General features: G+C 44.2%; 1 protein-coding gene across 2 annotated transcripts in view; it reads right to left on the reverse strand.

The window, feature by feature from the left end:
- LOC144144418 (calmodulin-B-like) overlaps nt 1-20614 on the reverse strand; it is a 94207-nt gene that overhangs the window by 20747 nt on the left and 52846 nt on the right. The window contains exon 2 of one of the 2 annotated variants that reach the window (XM_077675850.1): nt 20151-20184. The exons of the other annotated variant lie outside the window; for it this stretch is intronic. Coding sequence (XP_077531976.1) covers nt 20151-20184 — 34 coding nt within the window. The remainder of the gene's footprint in view (nt 1-20150; nt 20185-20614) is intronic. 2 annotated transcript variants of the gene reach the window in all.

The raw sequence follows: 20614 nt of genomic DNA on the forward strand, positions 1-20614 counted from the left end.
GGCAAAAACGCCCGTGTGTACGAGATTTCGGCGCACGTTAAAGACACCTGGACACTCGTTCACATTGCCTCGCGCTGGAGCACTTTGAAACGCGTACTAAAAAAAAAATAAAAGAAAAACATCAGGGCACTCGTTTGCGCCTCGCGCTAGAGAACTTCGTGCTTCAAAGACAAGAGACTTTTACGGCAAAGCTGTATGCCTGTACCCCCCTCCCCCCAGGTTTAACATTAGTGGAGATGGCCCGGGATTTCTTTTTTCCTCTTTAATTGGATGCACATTTTATTGTTGCCCGCCGCTGCTAACCCCGTACCCCTCGGACCTTTGGGATGGCCCAGTGGTCGGGTTGCCGGTTTCACGGCGTAAAGGGCCAGGTTCGATTCCCTGGACTTCCCTGGTCACATTTTAAGACAAAAGTTTTTTATTCCGGGTTTCACGAAGATTTCTCTTGCGTCATATCCGTTACGGAAGTGACGCCAGTGCAACGAAGGCAGCAAGCCGCCTGTAAAGGATGCACCCCTGCAAACAGGTTTTTCTTGCGGGGAAGCAACCTTTAGTACTGAAGAGTACGTTATTCTTAGGGTTGTTCGTTTTTAGTTTTTATATTTTAGCACGAGAGTGTTTTATGCCGGGATACACCAAGTTTTCACTGGCGTCATATCCGTCACAGAAATGACTCCAGTACACATTTGCCGAAGCGACCCGCTCGCTTGCCAAGCGCACCCACAAGACAGCCGCCGACCCGCAAATCATGTTCAGCTGCAGATTTCGCTGCACATTTCACTTTCGTGTTTTACCGATTCCTGTGTCAGAGGACTCACCCACAGTTTTTTTTTTCTTGAGACTTCGAGGTTTTTTGGTGCGACGGACGGACAAAGCTCGGCCTAAACAGCTGTGCTGTTAAAAAAGTCGCCATGCTTTCTGACAGGCCAGAATTACATAGTTTTAAATGCGATATCATGCGAGGGCACGATGGAAATATAGTGCGGATCAGGGTCGTGTATATCCCGCTCCCAAGTGTAGCGTGGCATCCTGTTCACTCCTTGACACCGCAGCAATCTGCCGAGGGTCCTCAATCAAACCTCGCGTTGGAAGTGTAAGATGGATGATTCCCGCATCGATGCACCGAGCTGCGGGGTTGTCAGCCGCTTTACTGGCGCCTATATTCAACGCCCTTGACACATGCTGGCTGGGTTTTAAGGAGGGAAGGGGGAGGAGCACGGGGCCCTGTGAACGCGATCAGTCTTTCCAACGGGCCCGGTTGGAGGCTGTTGGGCAGCGAGAAAAGCGTGGACGACAACCGTTGGGGCGGGGTGAAATGTAAGTGTCCGAAGACGCGATGAGAGCAAGCAACTGCGGCATAAATTCCGGGTAACTGTTTATTATTATTATTATTATTATTATTATTATTATTATTATTATTATTATTATTATTATTATTACACTGCCGAGGGTGACCGAAATTCGGGACTTGGGAGTACTGTTTGATTCTTCTCTGACTTTCTCTTCCCACATTGCACAAATTACCCGTCGGTCTCTTCGTTGTCTGGGTGCTGTTTGCAGGTATTCTAGAGAGTTTAAAGGTCCGCTTCCTTTCTTAAAGTTGTATTCGGCTCTCTGCTTACCTCTTCTTGAATACGGGTCTGTTGTCTGGAATGGAACTTGCAAGTCCAATAGTGACCGTATCGAAAGGGTTCAAAATAAGTTCCTTTCTATCTTTAAGCACCGCTTCCGTCATGTGCAAGACGACGCAAACGGCATCATGTCTCTTCTGAAAAGCATTCCTTCCCTTCGGTGTCGACGAATGCGAGCTGATATTATCTTTCTCTATAAACTTCTTCATGGTAATATTTTGTGTGACGATTTGGTTACACTTATCAATGTCAATTTGCCAAATAAACTTTTCAGAAAATTTCCAGCTTTCAGACCAGTTGCTTTAAATAGCCGACGCTCGTCCATCTGCCGAATACAATGTGCATATAATGAATATTCCGTTCGGCTTGATATATTCCAGAGCTCCTTTACTTTGTTCTCTAATGAGTTGAAAACTGTTGTAGCTTAAGTCCTTTATGTCATTCCAAATTTATGTACCCTATGTATTATGTGCAAACTGTTCTTGCTTGCTTTTCACTTTTTCTTGTTTTGTGTTGCTTGAATATTTGTACGTTTTTAGTGTCAGTGTTGGTAATGCTGAAGCTTTTCCCCCTTTTTTTTTTTGGAACTTCCTAATATGTTGTTAGAAAACCTTGGCTATATACGTATACTCTATGTCATGTTGATTCAATATTTGCTTGTATAGTTCCTATTTTTCACATCTACTGAACGTTTTGCTGGCCGAGTGGCATGGCTTGCAACACTAAGCCTGCCTTTTCTTTTTTGACTGTCTGTTCTTTTTTTTTTTTTTCCTTTTTTGCTTTCTAAGATTTCTGTAACTATTTTTACTTTATTGTTTATGTCATACATATAGTTTGTGTATGTTGTCTTGTCTTAATTGTAGTGTTTTTTTTTTGTATGGTGTACCAGTACCAAGACCCTAGGGTTGTTCCTGGGCACCGAAAATAAAGGTTGATTGATTGATTGATTGATTATTATTATTATTATTATTATTACTCAATGCAACCGCAAGGTCCTCCTTCTTGGAGACTTTAACGCTCCTGGCGTTCAGTGGAGCCATCTATCCTGTTCCCACCATAACCACCACATTGAACAGAAGGGTAATAGATTACTAGATTTTTCGTCTTTCACTTCCATGGCACAGCATAATCACATAGAAAACTGCAGTGGAAACATTTTGGACCTGTGTTTTTCGAATTTTGATGATGTTAGTGTGTCACACTCTGATTGTCCTTTAGTTAGACCTGACAAATTTCATCCTCCTCTTTCTATTTCCTGTTCCCTTCCCACAATGCTCCACCATTCCGTAAGTTCCTGCAACACGCAACCTCGCTACGCTTTCGCCCGGGGAGATTACGTTGGGCTGTATGATTACTTTTCTGCTGTCCCTTGGTCGACAGTCATTGACGAACCTGATGTCAATGAACAAGTTGACCGTTTTACTGAGATTGTACTTTTGGGTATGAAGAAATACATCCCGCAATATTTACCAAAGAAGTTCAAATTCCCACACTGGTTTTCTTCTGAATTGCGGGATGCCCTTAAACTCAAAGAACGTGCGCATAGAAAGATGAAGCGCTCTGGTGCGAACCAGTTCACTCAGGAGTTTCGGCGCCTACGTGCCTTATGCAAAATATTGCACAAGCGTGATCATGCTTCGTACCTGGCATCAGTAGAAGCTAAAGCAACCTATCAACCGGGAGCCTTCTGGAAGTACATTCATTCAAGATCTAGTAAAACTAAAGAATCTATTCGTTTACTAGACTCCAACGGCAATGAGGTTGCGGAGGTGGCCGACTGCTTTGCTCGTCAGTTTTCTTCTTTTTTTGGAATTAGCGGTGGCAGTGATAACAGTAGCGCCCCTTGTCACCAGGGCGGTAACTCTGGTTGTTTCCAACTGGATGAGAACATCGTGCGGACCAGTATCAAGCGGCTAAAGCCCTCGCTTTCTTGTGGACCAGATGGTATTCCTGGCGCCATTCTAAAAACGTATGCAAACATATTCGTTCCAGTGTTCACTTCAATGTTTAATAACTGTCTCCGGTCTGGCACGTTCCCTCGCTCATGGAAAATCTCTCGCGTATTCCCTGTATTCAAGTCAGGCCCAAAAACTGACGCCATAAACTATAGGCCAGTCTCGCTGCTTTGTTCTGCCTCTAAACTATTCGAGTTATCTCTTCATATGGTGTTGTCTTTCTCACTTAAACACGTCCTCATTCCTAATCAACATGGCTTTATGCGTGGTCGTTCAACTTCCACAAACCTCGCGTGCTTCATGGAGCAGGCTGTCCCAGCAATCGTTGGTAGAAGCCAGCTTGATGTGGTCTACTGTGACATGAGCAAGGCCTTTGATGTAGTCAACCACTCGTTATTGCTTGCCAAGCTCATTCTGTTAGATGTCCATGCTTCTTTGGTGGGTCTTATACGTTGCTATCTCCAGCAGCGATATTGCTATGTAAGTGTTAACGGTCAAACTTCATTTAGGTACAAAGCAACAAGTGGTGTACCCCAGGGATCTGTTCTGGGTCCCCTTCTTTTCTCCATTTTCATTAACGATGTTGCTTCTGTAATTCAAAATTCTTCTTTTTTGTTGTATGCTGATGATATGAAAATCTTTAGAGAAGTGCGCAATATTCATGACTGTAATTATCTTCAGGCTGATATTGCGTCATTCCATCGTTGGTGCACCAAAAACGACCTAATTTTGAACCCCTCAAAAACGAAAGTTGTCTCCTATAGTAGAAAAACTCAACAGCTGCAATACTCTTATAAAATTGCAAGCACTGCATTGCCGAGGGTGACTGAAATTCGAGACTTGGGAGTACTATTTGATTCTTCTCTGACTTTCTCTTCCCACGTTACACAAATTACCCGTCGCTCTCTTCGATGTCTGGGTGCTGTTTGCAGGTATTCTAGAGAGTTTAAAGGTCCTCTTCCTTTTTTAAAGTTGTATTCGGCTCTCTGCCTACCTCTTCTCGAATACGGCTCTGTTGTTTGGAATGGAACTTGCAAGTCCAATAGTGACCGTATCGAAAGAGTTCAAAATAAGTTCCTCTTTATCTTTAAGCACCGCTTCCGTCATGTGCTAGAAGACGCTAACGGCAGTGTGCCTTTTCTGAAAAGTCTTCCTTCCCTTCGGTGTCGACGAATGCGAGCTGATATTATCTTTCTTTATAAACTTCTTCATGGGGATATTTTGTGTGACGACTTGGTTACACTTATCAATGTCAACTTGCCGAACAAACTTTTCCGAAAATTTCGAACTTTTAGAACAGATGCTTTAAGTAGAAGACGCTCGTCCATCTGCAGAATACAATGTGCATATAATGAATATTCTGATCGTCTTGATATATTTCAGAGCTCTTTTTCTTTGTTCTCAAACGACTTGAAAACTGTTGTAGCTTAAGTGCCTTTAGTCATTGCAAATTTATGTGCTGTATTTATTTTAGGCAAATCATGTTCTTCTTTGTTTGTTTTTCACATTTCCTGGTTTTGCGTTGCTTGAATTTCTGTAGGTTTGAGTGCCAGTGCTTGTAATGCTGAACTTCTTTCAAAGTTGAAACTTCCGAACATTTTGTTATAAAACCTTCGTGTTATGCGTATAACTTATCGCTGTCATGTTCAGTGAGTATTTCCTGTTTTTCACGTGCCTTGAACATTTCGCTGTCCGAGTGTCATGGCTTGCAACGCTGGGTCTCCTGTTTCTTTTCTTTTCTTTTCTTTTTTTTGCTGTTTTGCTTTCTGAGATTACTGTAACTATCTTTACTTTATTGTTTCTTTCATGCATACAGTTTTGCGTGTTGTGTTGTCTTGATTTTAGTTTGTTTTTATGTACGATTTGTATATGGTGTACCAGTACCAAGACCCTAGGGTTGTTCCTGGGCACCGAAAATAAAGGTTGATTGATTGATTGATTGATTGATTGATTGATTGATTGATTGATTATTATTTTATCAATGATGTGTCAACAGTGTTAACAAACTCTTCTTTTCTTCTCTATGCCGATGGTATCAAGCTATTTAGGCACATTAGCGGTGTTCAGGACTGCTGTGCGTCGCAGAGAAATGTGTCGGAATTATCGGTCTGGTGCAGCAAAAACTGTCTAATTTTAAACCCAACTAAAACAAAGGTTGTCACCTACAGCCGGAAAACCCACCGTCTGCTGTTTTCCTACAGTATTGAGGGAGCTCCTCTGCAAAGGGTTGAGGAGATTAGGCTGTTCCTCTGGCTGTTCCTGGGCACGTAAATAAACATGATTGATTGATTGATTGATTGATTGATTGATTGATTGATTGATTGATTGATTGATTGATTGATTGATTGATTGATTGATTGATTGATTGATTGATTGATTATCATTATTATGAGTGGAATGGATCACTGGCCCGGAGGCCTTGCGCTAAAAGTTTACCAGCCAAAAACTACTAGCTACTTAAAGCTAACTAGCCACTTAAGATAAAATCTTAGAGGGCTATATATATTGTATCCGCGGTGCGGCGGGGGCCGCGGGGCGCCCGGGAAGGCCCGGGAGCAAGTGCACCATCTCTAGGCAAAAAGACTTCAAATCGTCATGTGCGATGTCGTCTCAGGGTCGTGAAAGGGGGTATAATGTAGGGAGAGGTAGAGCAGACAGTCTTGGGGGGAGGCGGTTTCCTTCCGTGATTCTCGACGGACCCGACGAGCGAAGGAGAGAGCGAGCACGGCCGGAAATTGACCGCGAAGCTCGCATAAAAGCCGCTCGCAGTTGGAATAGAAACTTGAGACACCATTCGGCGGCGTGCACTGAGGTATACCATTGGCGCTTGCTGCGACATCGTACGGATTGCCGTCGTAGCACTTCCTCTTGGAGGCAATTAAAACTTGGCGAGAATCTTGCTGCCAATCGAGCCACCTTAACTGCAGTTTGAAAGATATAGATAGCGAGAATGAAGTCTTATTCACTGAACCGCCGCTCGGTTAGCTGCTAAACTGGTTCCTTTCCTCGGATTTCCTGGCCCAGATGTATGTTTACCTCGTGACACGTGCAAACGTGGCTTCGGAATAAGAACGTCTTTCAGTGGGTGGGAGGCTAACGTTGCTATCGCGTATGCAGTCTCTTTCGCGTAACCCAGTTTCCCGTCACGTATGTTTGTTTACCTCCTCTTTGCTTATTTGGCCTGCATTGTTATAAATAAATAAATAAATAAATAAATAAATAAATAAATAAATAAATAAATAAATAAATTTCAACGTCTCATCAGGCGGTTACATCCGCGCGCAAAATCACTCAGGCGGAGCAATCGGAGACCGTGTTGCTCAGCTCAGACCCAGTGGATCAAATTTGGACGCTGCTAGAGCCCAAGGGCTCTTGGCCGACGCCTAGGATCACCAGCCTCTCCCAATAAAGTTACACTCTCTCTCTCTCTCTCTCTCTCTCTCTCTCTCTCTCTCTCTCTCTCTCTCTCTCTCTCTCTCTCTCTCTCTCTCTCTCTCTCTCTCTCTCTCTCTCTCTCTCTCTCTCTCTCTCTCTCTCAACTTCTCATCAAGTGCGGAGAGGTTAATTTTATCCGGAAAAAAAAAAAGCTCACTTCGTAATTATGTTGATAGACACCTATTGCGGCTGTTAGGAAGAATTTTGATCGGACGTACCCTGAGTCAGCACATTACTATAATTAAGGGGCTTGCAGCGAGCCTTTCCATTTATTGCTATCAATTTTCAAGTCATTTCCTCGCGGATAAGTCAGGCTCGTCGGCCGAGATATAGACTGCAAATTTTATTACTCGATGCGAGGCGATTAGAGCGCTGGAAATAACGCCATCCACGCCCCTGCCCCTTACAACAATTAAAGTATGATATTTAAACTAAAGAATAGTTTTATGGATACACGGGTACTAAAACGTTGGTTAGATCAGTAACTATGGACACTAAAACAGACGCTTTAGAGGGACACAGTGTTGATGTGCGATAACTGCACCAAGCCTTCACACCGGAGTACCGCTTCGCAAGCGTCAACAGGTGTCGCGCTTATTTGGAACCAGGGGCGGTATTCTCGTGTTTTGTCTCTTTTGTGTCCGTTTCAGAAGTGTCCGTTCTGAGAAAGCCCTGATTGGCTAAAAGCGAACACCCGGATGTGACGTCATGCAAGTACGGCGGAGCTATGAGCGGCGGCTTCTCGGAGCAGACGATTAGGATCGGACGATTTTTCGTCGCCTTGTTGTTGGTTCGCTGGTGGAACAATAAACACATACAAGATAGTATAAAATAGGTTTAGTCGTTTGAAATGTGTTTACAACAACAGTTGCGCAAAAGTCTATCCAAAGCCCACCTACAACTGGAAGTACGTCGCAATAAAACGGACGCAAAACGGACGTTTTCAAAACGGACGAACAGGAGAATACCGCCCCTCAACTTGAAGAGGGCGACCATCGGCTTCACCCGTGGTCTGCGGCGCGGTCAACTACGTCACAGGGCAAACCTGTGAAAAGGAGCACCACCATTTTCTGCTCGGAATTTGGCAGTAGCGGTGAGCCTGCTAAGCTTTGGTTCCTGCTCTTTGAAACAGGCGAGTTCTTGCAAAACGCGCCTATTTTCGCGGAGTTTTTTTTTTTGGCTCGTTGCTGCGAAGTTTATTTGCACCGACTGTATTTGCAGTTTTTGTCCGGAACCTGTTGTTTGGGTAGTGTTGCTATCAAGTCAAGTCAAGTCAAGTTGAAGTTTATTCATCAAAAGTAAACGGTTACAAAGAAATTTTACAGACAAGGGTCCCGAAGTCAGCGACTGCACTGGGACCCTCGATGGTGAAGTACACGGAAAAGGTTATAGAAGCAGCAGTGGAAGCGAAAACAAGTACAATAAAACATTAGTGAAGGAAACAAATAAGCAAAAACATGTAGTGCATGGTTTTTATATAGAGTTTACTAAAATATTAAGCTATGTATATAAAAAAGGCATTCAAAAAGCAAATTATCATTATACACAATTAAATACTAACGGTTTACAAAAGAACACCAAAAGTTACTGCGCAAGCAAATGACCAGTCAAACCAGCAAAACCAAGAAATCAAGAAACATATCAGGTTAGAAGAAGATTTTTTCAGAGATTTTTAAAAAGCTGTGGTAGGATGTGACGACTTAATACTAAGTGGTAAGTGGTTTCACAGATTAATGGCGACAAAATGAGATGTTTGCTGGCCATAATTAGTTTTTACCTTAGGTAACAAGTTATTATTCTAAAGACGTACACAAGCTGAAAGACGTCTAAAGACGTACGCAAACTGAGAGATAAAATGAAAGCGGAATTCGAAAAGCTAAAGGAAGATCTTAGGCAAAAAATGTAGACATTCCGATGGTCTATCGAAAGACAGCTGCGCAACGAAGTCCGCGAACTAAAAAACGAGAAAAAAATAGATGACGAACAGCATTGAATTTGAGGTTGCTAAAAACGGCGAACAAAGCGCTTCGTGGCAAATGCGCTGCATTAGAAACCAGAGTAGAACAACTTGAGACCCGAATAGCTTTCGCGGAACAGTATTTAAGGAACACAAACATGAAAATTCAGGGTGTCAGTAAAGCGAACGAGACGGCGAATAGGTGCATGATATTGTCTCAAGGATTGGCCTCGCTGTCAGCGAACCCGTGTCAGCGTCTGATATTGAATCGTGCCACCGCGTGCCAAGCCGCCAAGGGGATAAGGCGAACTATGTAGTCCAGTTTCGCTCTCGAGTGAAGCGGGATACGTTCCTGAAGAAGGAGAAAAATTGCGGTTAACAAACAATGACGCGGGTCACGACAGTCAGGTACCTATCTACGTTGACGAGTATCTGTGCCCAGCCTTAAAAAATGATGGAAGCTCACACTAGCGAGTTTTAGCTGACCGTTTTTCATTTCCGCTCCGCTCCGATGGCAAGCGGGAGCGCCATTGCGCATGCGGGCCGCCGGTGGCCGAGCGGACCATCGAAAACGGGAAGCTAAAACTCTACTAACGCGTAAAGCCCGCTCTACATGGGGCGAATTTCGCCTGCGAATTCGCAATCGCGGCGGCGCCCGTGCGGCAAAACAATTTACTTTGCTATTTTCACTGCTGCGACATATTGCCAAATGCTAAGCGGCGTTCACAAGAGAAGTTCGACTCTTCCAAACATTTTGAAATTCGCCACGGCAACGAGAATAGATTGTTTGGGTGCACGAGCGGCGCCGCAGCTGCGAATTCGCAAGCAAAATTCACCCCATGTAGAACGGGCTTAAGACTTGAAGGTATAGCGAAGCTGTACGCAACCTTCACGACCATCACGAAGGTTTAAGTCCACGATTGCAGCCGATTTGCTTCTTCTTAGCTGCCGCAACGACCTTTACACCATCATTGTTGTTATAAGTGTGAGCGTCCTTCATTTTTATGCAAGTGATAGTCCTTGGACATCACCTTGGAGGTGGTGGCGTACGCTATGACGTGTCTTTCTCGTTCCAAGAAAGTGTTGCCACGTTTACGGCGAACGCTGGAGCCTTTCTCGTTCCGAGCAAGTGTTATTTTTTAGTCAATTTTGACCAGTCTCTCTTGGTGGGTGTGCTCGGCATTTTCTTAGTATTTTTAACTGCGGACACGAAAAATTACGATTTGCTAAATAGCTTCGCTGTCAAAAAAACTGTTGGAAATGGCCATGAAAAAGAAGCACGAGTGTAAGTGGAAGTCGGTGTGGTCGTAAAATGGAAAGATTTGCGACAAGCAAATTGAACATTGGCCAGTTGTGGCGATAAAGACTGAACATGACTTAGACAAAATATGTATGGGAAAAAGTGACACGCGCGTGTCTACACCGCATAATGTGTAACCATAGGATGGATTATAAGCAGGTTGCTCTGCCACATCATATTTCACGTCAGCATTCCTTTTGCGAATCTTTTATACATACCGGTATTAACTCTCGGTCCGCGTGCAACAAGGAGGAGCATTCGGATATTGCTTAACGCCTTTCTTTTCAATACGATATCATAATGCTGTCTGAAACATGGTATTACAATGGATGTCGTATGCTAAAATTACAGGGCTATGACAACTTGTTTCTGAACCGTTGCAACACTGGTGGTGACGGTGTCGCAGTTTATGTTAGACTAAGAAAAAACTGTGAGTTGCTGTCTGATTACAGTATTAGTTACGAGTGATTACGAAGTGCTGACATTAGGAATAAAAAAAACAGGTAATTTGTGTTGTATACCGTCCTCCACATGGAACTTTTACAACATCCCTTGGTTTTTTTTCGAAACCCTCTTGCACTATGTTCGTGTTAACAACTGCTTTCTCACTTCTGGGGGTGACTTCAATGTAATATTTTAGAAAACTCAAACGATACTCGCGAATTTCATTTGAAGCTTCATTCCTTGGGCTTTGTTAATTTAGTTACAACCCCAACGCGTGTTACAAGCTGTAGCTCATCAGCCCTTGATTTGATCATAACCAATATTGAAACGACTGTTTACAGCGCTGGGACTATTGCATGTGATTTGAGTGATCACTGTCCGGTTTTCATGATATATAAAATTGTTACACTGAAAAGAGATGGCCACCATGATTCTCCTGTTTTGTAGAACGGAATCTTGAGTCCTTTAAAATTGAGGTAATAATGACTTATAATTAGTCCGGTCTTCTTGAAAAAAACTGCCGTTAATGATGCATATGATTTATTTTTACAATAGTTCATAACAGTTTATGGCAGACATTTTTCGTTTAAACACATAAGACCCTAAAAGAAAATGAGAAAATCATGGGTCACAAATGAGCGCATTAGAATGATAGAAAAGAAGAATAAATGTTACCACTCTTTCTTGCGCACGCGTTCAGCACAGACGTTGAAACAGCTTAAGAGTTTAATAAATCGGCTGACCACTGAACTGAGAACGGCAAAGGTAACATATTATGAGGCATTGTTCGCCGATATTGACGGAAGGCGCCCAGACAAAGCATGAAAACTTATAAATACAGTTTTGGGCCGCACTGTCCACCGAACTGTCCGCCGCACTGTTCGCAGTGTCAGAAAAGTGTCCGCCATTAACAATAAACACTGACAACCTCCAGCTTAGTGGGACAGCGCTCGCAGACTATTAAAATAAATAGTTCGTAAGCATAGCTTCCTCGGAAGACTCATTGTCTATTAATACATTTAATTACAGTTCTGATGGGAGCATTGTCATTGGGCCGACGGGTGAACGGGACGTAGTATTTGCCGCTTTTATGGGGCGCAGCAGTAGCAGAGCTATAGATATAGATGGTTTTCAAATTAAACCAATTAAATAAACATTATAATTCATCGTTTCTTCTCTCAGACATATTTAATTTTAAGCGGGATTCTTTTTGAAAGCAATGAAACACGCCAGAGTGTCAGTGATACGTAATGGTGGTGACCGGGATAGTGTATCAAATTACAGGCCCATATCAATGTTTCCAGTATTTTCCAAGGGGTTAGAAAAGATAATTTCTACATGAATATCAAAGTACTTTGACAAGAAAGATATTATAACGGAATGCCAATTTGGGTTTAGGAAAAACTGCTCTACAGAAACTGCATTATTGACTTTTAAAGAAACCATTTTACAAAATATCCAGAACTATTTCGTTACACTTGGTATTTTTATTGATTTTACAAAAAAAGCCTTTGATTCTCTAAATCACAGTATTCTCTTTAAAAAGCCTTCAGCCTATGGAATTCCAGGTCTTCAGTTAACATTACTTAAATCCTACCTGACCGAAAGATACCAGTGTGTGTACATTAACAACCATATTTCCTCTCTTTTACCGATAAGTTGCGGTGTCCCTCAAGGCAGTATCTTGGGGCCTTTATTATTTAGTACATACATCAATGGCATTGTGTCTGTCGGAAACGGTGTTCGCTACGTTATATATGCTGACGATAGCACACTTCTTTTCTCCGGTATAGAGATATCAATGACATGTTCGACAAATGCAACAAAGTACTGAATACTATCTCTGATTGGTCAAATAATAACAAAATTAAAATGAATCCTACAAGAACTAAAGCAATTATATTTTCAGCAAGGAATAAGACATATAACCTGAACCATAAAAAATAAATTTTTAGGAACCACAAGGTGCTTGGCGTATACCCGTCCTCTCACTTGACTTGGGATGCACATATTGACCGTTTGACTAAGAAACTTTCAGCGGTTACTGGCGTGGTCTTGCGCTAAATATATTACACCTTTTTCTTTCACGGATAAGTATTGCAGCTTAGTAGATTTGACAACGACGCGCAGCAAAATAAACAGGATTATGGTTCTTCAAAAGAAGATGATTCATTATATCGAAAATATTGAACGTACGCAAGCACACAGTATCTCTTCCCAAAATAAAATATCAGAATTGACAGTCTTTATGGTTTCAGTCTTTTTTTCGTCAACATCCTCGAGCATCACTAGCTGGACTGACATATCACAACATCGTAATAAACACACGTTTTCCGGCTTTACGGCACATACCTCATTTTCGAACAAATTATGAGTGGAAGCCGTTATCTCATAATCTCCTATTACTCAATAAATATAGGCGTAGAATGATATCTAAGAAAAAAGAACTATGGAGCTGTTTCACCCAGGTGGACTGAAATTTTAAGTTCATGGTTCCTACTTCGAGCTGTTGATGTTTTTGCTGTGCTGCATTTGTAATTGCTACATTGTAATTTAGGTATGTCTTGTGCGTTTGCTAACACTCTATGTTTATCTTCGTATTTCTATTTTTTTTTGTGAATGCTTAAAGCGCCACTGCGGTTGTTACTCCTTATGCTGTGCGCGTATGCAGAATGTATAGGTGCACCGTTTTCTATATATATTTTGTTAATTTGTGTACCTTTAATACTCTTGTCACACGGCAAACAAATCTTATGTCATTCAAACTGAATGACATTACTGTTAGTGATATTCGGTTTGGCCGTGCGGGTCTACACAGCGAAACAAAAATGTCATTTGATAGCGATAGCAGTGACGATTAGCGAGCTCGCAAAACTGCAAAATATTTCAGATCCATCTATAATGCTTTATACATAATATATGTTTTCAAACATAACAAAGAATTATCGTTCTAAAATAAGAATTAAAAAATCACCGGTTTAGGTGACATCAGTAGACATCACAAGCCGAGACAAGGCCCCAAAAAATCCGTATTAGGTTAGCGCGCGCATTGGGGATGAGATTTTCTTTTTTGTTAGTTGTCTTTCTTTATTTGAAAAATAACAATAAGGGTAACATATAAGTTTGCTAGCAGTATTTAAAAACATTATTCTTTTGTTTATTTTTGATCTTTCTTCTCCAGTGACCAGCCACTGCTGTCAAAGCTACTCATTTGGCTGCTGAATGGGCTTCCGAACCTCAGTTAGCCACTAAATGTCATTTGCCTCAAATGTCATTCGGTATTCTCGTGTAACACCGAATTAATGACATTTAGAGCGAATGATATTTGCTCTAAATGACATTAGGTCTGCCGTGTGACAGGGGTATTACTCTACATGAATGAGTAATTGGAATTGATTATACTTTTATGTGCTTGCTGCTACTGCCTTGTGCGTGGTTAGCGGGGCTTTTTCAAGCTGCTAAGGCACCTTTTACCCTGTAAAACACACTAGTTTCTGTGAAATAAAAGCTGGTGATGATGATGATGATAATGTGGCCTCCATAGTCTTATTCAGGGCGAAGATTTAGCAACTGCATACGTTTATGTATTTCGGCAGCGTATTTGGCCTTCTGTTGTCTCCACCGGTTGGAAATTGAATGGCGCTTTATTCTGCGCGCCCGATTCTTTTAGCTCGCCGCCATCAACGCGTTGCATGACGAACTACAGCACAAACTGAAGGTTGCGTCATAGCCTAATGCGAAGCAAGAGGTCCCATCCCTCAGCGAGTACTGCTTTAAGGGAATTCTGACGTATTCATTAGTTTATTGCTCATGTCGCAACACACTACCCACGCATATTCGACCTGTTTGCTTCACGCCTTATACGTTGAGAGAGAGCTTTAATGAATACTGAAGATTTATACGCTGAAGGGAGTTGAAGGGAGACAGACTGGCGAGCGCAGCGAATGTTACGAACAAACGCACAACAGGGAGTATCTTTACCTCTTCTCCTTTTTTTTTTTTTCGTGGTATACTATTGCATTTCAAACTCCTGCTCAGTGTCCATGGGAGGAGCAAGGCTTAGGAATACAAGCTCATTATTCTGTTAATATGTCTATATACATAAATAAAAAGAATAGGCTTCATTTAACCCCCCCCCCCCCTCTCCGTCGACATCTACTGTTTGAGTGAAGTGTTTGAATGAGTGAAGTAATCATATCGCTACCAGAAACAACACATTTAAAGCTCTGCATGCATACACGTGCACACACACACGCACGCACGCACGCATCCATCTCGCAAGACGCAAGACAGACCGCAGTACACGCAGGGATTTGAGTGTCAAGTTTCTGGAAGCGATACGATCCCTTCACATTAACAGAGGGTCTATTCTGGGAGTGCAGTAAACGCCCTATAAGAAGCGGAAGTTGTAATGGCTGGACGAAATCAAGTGCCCCTTTTCTTTCGTGAGAAACCTCTGTGTACATAGCAAGCTGTCGTATGGCCGCTTAATTGTAGTTTTGTGTACAAAGTTAGTCGAAGGAAATAGGGACGAGTCGCCGTCGCTTGATGATCCCAACTTCAGGAAACGTACAAGACGACCATTTACAAAGCTTTCTTTTCGATCAACCGAACGGCCATAAACAAAGCAGTCTCGTAAACGGTTCGGATAAATGCGCTTTTCAATTCCCTTGTTCCGAAAATAGACGTACCAGCTGGTCTATTTCAGCCTATAAGAGGCGTTCGATATCCCTCACGATTCTTGGTACTCTATATATACAAAGCTTCGCTGCTTACTCAGAGGTTATTTCCACAGTTTAACTCTGGTCGACGCGAATGACCTGAGAGGACATTGAGCAGATGGCTATTGAACCTTCTAGCGACCGTTGGCCCCATAAAGTGTTACGCCCTATATTGCTTAGCAGCAACTTACTTATCCGCTCTACGATTTAGTCGCAGTTCTTGCCACTGGTGGCATTTTCTTGGTGCCAACGCGCTTGGTGAAGCTCAGTGAAGATCCTTTCATGGCTAAAGAAAGCCTTATTAAAGGGCAGCATCGGAATCGGCGTTTTTCTGCCCAAAACATGGTCATAAAAATTGACCGCATATCTTCTCGCTTCGCTTGAAACGTCACCGAAAGACGGTTTTAATTTTTATTGACCACGCCCACCTGCCACGCTTCTCCCGTGATAAACGCGATGGAGGGTTGCTCAATCCAATTGAATTTTCCCGTGTTCGCACTGCTGGCGCGCCATCTGTTGGGACCTTTTGTTGCTGTTTGGCTTAGCGTTTGCGCCACTAGCTCTAGGCTTGAGCTTTTATTTCGCAGGAAAATATTGTTTTAACGCGTTTTTTTAACACGAAAGTGTTTTATTCCGGGACACACTCACTATCCGTCACGAAAATGACGCCAGTACAACGAGGCACGTGGCCTGTAAAGGGTGCACCCGATGCCCACAGGTTCTTTTTGCGGGGAAGCAACCTTTAGTACTAAAGAGCACGTTATACTTGGGGTTGTTCGTTTTCGGGTTTTATATTTTAACACGAAAGTTTTTTTATGCCGGGATACACCAAGATTTCACTGACGTCATATCCGTCACGGAAATGACACCAGTACACCTTCGCTGAAGCGACCCGCCAGAAGGACGTCGCTCGCCAAGCACACCCACAAGACAGCCGCCTACCCGAAAATCATGCTCAGATGCAGATTTCGCTGCACATTTCACTTTCGTGTTTTACCGATTCCTGCGACAGAGCAATCAATCATGGTTTTTTTGTGTGTGTTTGAACAATCACGCTCACGTTTATTTTCCATTGAAAGAACACAGCAAATGCCACTTACGTATTGTTGCCTCAAATATGCCTAGTGTTTTCTTTTTGCGCAACAGTGTAGGCAAGTATGAAGAGTGCTTCCAGAGTGAGTAATATGGAAATGTCTTGCCCATATAAACGTCTCGTTCAATAATTCCTTTAACGTTTGGCCGGGCGGCTGAATCGAGGGACAGACAGGCAGACAGACAGGCCAAGATTTCCGCGCTTAAGCAGCCCAAGAAAGACTGACGCCTTTAAAATACATCGGAAGCGCCTCAGAAGTAAAACACAAAGAAAAGTAGGAATACAGATGCTTCGTTACGGACACCGTTGGTTAATCCTGATAGAGCGCCGCGCCTATACTTATGCAGTGGGGGAGCGTAGTGTGGCCGCCCGAGCGCCGCGTGCAAAGGAAGTCGTCATGGCGTGGAAGGGGCAGGTAGGTAGAACCACTTTATTTGAACACTGGGTTCAGGGTAGGGGGCGGCGGGGGCCCAAAGGGTCCCCGCGACGCCCAGGGCTCTGGCCTTGGCGGTCTCTTGTGCAGAAACAACCTTAACCGAATTATGTAACAGCATCACGCAGCCGCACAGCTACAAAAAACAGCTATCCAGTTCTCCCAGAAACTTCGAATTTGAAGAAATATTCGTCCTAGTCCAGGACTAGATTTTGCCGCCACCGTTGAACTAGGGCAGTCGCTCGACCCCCTGAGGGGAACAGGAGGCTATAACCGTCTGTTTACCGGGAGAGCGAATTGATCGACAACGCGAAACAGGGGACCATTGTTAGTCGACAAGTTTAGAGGAGAAGGTGGAGTAAGTTTCTGTGAGGGGAAAACTTGGCATGCACCTGGAACGCAACCGTATACGGCTGCAAATGAAGGCCACCCAGCTCTCGGGAACTTCGTGGTTGGAGAAAAATTCGCCTCGTCCAGGAGTCCCTCCTCTGTGCAGAACCTTTCCCCGCCTTGCAAACTTTCCCCTAAACCATAGTCGACCATCACTCAAAGATATTACACACGCTCGACTGTAATGTTTTCGGGTTCCTACAGATATGCAGTCTTAAAGGAGCACTGACATCAATTTTCGGCGTTAATATTATTGCACAGTTTGCTACCTTCACTCAACAGAATACCATGGCTGAAATATGAGCGGCCTGCGAAGCGAAGAACATAGTTCAATTGGATCTCATTTATCGCGACGACGGAGCAGTGCGCGGAGCGGCACTCAGCAAATGGACATCAGCGTGACATCACTCCAGGAGAGGAAAAAGAAGTGACGCGACAGCGCTCGTCAAAAACTCGTGACGTCACTTCCCGCGCGCGGCCCCACGAGCGGCGAGCGGGCGCAACACCCTCTCAAGCGGGCGCCGGTGACGTCTACACAAAGCGGTGAGGTCAGGCAGGGAGTCTGTCATATGCGCCGCTCGGGATGAAAGCGCGGGAATTTGAAACAAATTATTTTCAGGCCGTTCAATGTAATTAACTATCGCGCGCTGAAGTATTTGAAGTGCTGTTTCAGGTTCGCCAGACCATTAAGCATCGATAAAAGCAATAAAAGTGTAACATAAAATTTTCGAGTCAGTGCCCCTCTGTCCTTCCTGCGTCTGTCCGGCGTTGTCCGCACAGCTGCGCCTCTCCTCCTCTCCTCTCTCCGATAGCGAACCCTCTCTCCCAAACAGATGCGGGTTGGCGCAGCGCGCTCTCACTCCGTTGCTAGGCGCCGGTGGGCGCCGGTGGGCGCCGGTGGGCGGCGCTGCGCTCGGCGCTGCGCGCGCTGCGCATGTGCAGTACTCTAACTCTCTCCGCGCTCTCCTCTCCTTCCGGGCGCTGTGAATATAAACCGGCACGCCGCGCTCCGACGGTTTCAGTCGACGGTCGTCCGCGTTACGCTTGCACTCTCTCGCAGTACGAGCCCCTAACTGTGCACTTTACGGACCACAAGGCACTCATTCTCGTCTGCAATAAAGACCGTACCTGAGCATACGTGCACTGCATGTGCATTGCATGGTGAAAATGGAAAATTACGCCCCCCCTCCCCTTCGCGTGAGAATCCCTGCTATAAGCGTAATCAATACGATGGAAAACGCCAATGGAACCCCCCATGAGATGCGTTGCACCAAACCAGGGTTTCCGCGAGGGGAGGTGGGCGTAATTTCTTGTTGTCGTCGATGTTGTTTTGGGCCACTGTATTTGCTTGCGGACTTCACACAAGCTGGACCCCCTGACGCATTTTATTGCGCGTTGCACGTTGTGAAATAAATACCGCTTCCGGAAAAGACCAAAACCTTTTCCGCTTCCGGAAAAAACCAGTTTTTTTATGACAGAACAATCCACGGGTATATACGTTATAACAATCTAATTTAGTTTTGTCACCATCGTAAACAGTCTCTAATAGGTAGCCCCGTCCTCCTACGTTTAACCGGCGCGCGTTCGATGGCGCCTCAAGGCCGTGCTGCGTAGAGTTCCTCTCATCCATCCGCCATCTTGAGTTCTAAAGTCGCGCGGGAAAGCCACCTGTAAGGCGTGTAGGAGCCGCTGCCTTGCCGCCGCGCAAGTGGCAGTGGCGGACAGGAGTCGGCACATGCGCCTGTCAGCAGCTGCGAGACAGCGCGACTGCAAATGTAGTCGGCTGCTTATCAGCTGAACGGCTGCTGCTCCGGCCGCCACCGCAAACGTCGCCGGTCGCTTGAGCAGAACTGAGTGAAAACGGTGTCATGCGCGCAGCACTGAAAACGGGCTTCGCTGTCGTAAGGTGGAACCCGCGGCATGCGGCAATCAGACGCGCAACTCTTGCGCTACGCTACATACAGGAACTCTAGCGCATTAAGGTAACTTTTTTTTTGTTTTATTACACGTAAGAGCGCCTTGCCGCATGACAGTATGTTGTTTGCGAAAGATAAGTAGCACTTTTCTCCTACATATTCGAGGAGATAATATTTGAGGAGTTTTTGGTCTCCAGATAACACTCGAAATTTTCGCAGTCATTATGGTGACGTAGCTACCATATATCTTTCGGCAAATAAGCTAGAACTAAGCAGAAACAAAACAAAATAGATATCATTTAAGGCTCAAACACTCTCCTCTAATGAAGTCTGATCCATACTTGGTCTGACACCTTGATAAAGTTATTTTGTAACTACAGTAAACTCCCGTCAAGACGAACTCGAAGGGACCGTAAAAATGTGTTCGTATTATCAGAAATTCGTCTTAAGCGGAGGATTTTTGCATTGTGTACGTTGCAAGAGACCAAAAATGTTGTTCGTCTTAGCCAAAGTGTTCGTCTTAACCAAATTCGTCTTACAGGAAGCCCACTGTGTTTTGAAGCCCCGCTAACCTGTACGGAGTAGGTAGATATATTAAAATGAAGGCCCGCCGCGATGGCTCAGTGATTAAGCCGTTGTGCTAAGCGACCCAAGGACGCGGGTTCGATTCCGTCCTCGGCGGCCGTTCTTCCGAGACCGAGGGAATTCGCCTTCTAAATAACCAACCTTTGAGAGTGGGGAGTGTGTGGTGATAATTAGCCATGATGATGATTATTATTATTATTATGATGATGACAACGACGACTTAGATGGGGATTCCGTGACGTACGTAGGCACGTGCGGATAAAAACGCGACAATAGCCAGTGCAACGTACCTGCTACTTGTTCCTCGGTCAGGCCGTATTCCGTCTGAAAAAAGAACAAAGAAAAGCGAAAGATCATTTTTAAGATGCGTGAAGTGTGAGATCTCTCGAGTGACGTGCTATTTCTTAACAAACACGGCTCCTGGGGTTTAGTTTTACCGGACCGGTCTGCTTGCAGTGCCCGATAGCGCTTATGGCGGGCTTACCCAAGGGTTTTCCGGGCTCGAAGCATCCCTATGACGAGTATTTCTACACAAACAAGAGGAAAGGTAGTTCCAGCAATTCTATCTTTGCTGTTGTGATAATCCACTTGGTTATGCAGTTCAGGCAATGCGTTCGGGTGTGGCAGAAAGCGCTAAAGCCTGCAACTCTGCGCTAAGCGCTGGCTCGGACGCCTCCTTCTTTCTTTTTTTTTTTTTTTTGTTTGTGCTTGCTTTTCGTGCGTTCTGAAGCTTTGTTGTATTACTTGTTGATTT

The sequence above is a fragment of the Haemaphysalis longicornis genome, unplaced genomic scaffold (assembly GCF_048455015.1).
Source record: "Haemaphysalis longicornis isolate Haplotype H1 unplaced genomic scaffold, Haemaphysalis longicornis Haplotype H1 scaffold_7, whole genome shotgun sequence".
NCBI lineage: Eukaryota > Metazoa > Arthropoda > Arachnida > Ixodida > Ixodidae > Haemaphysalis > Haemaphysalis longicornis.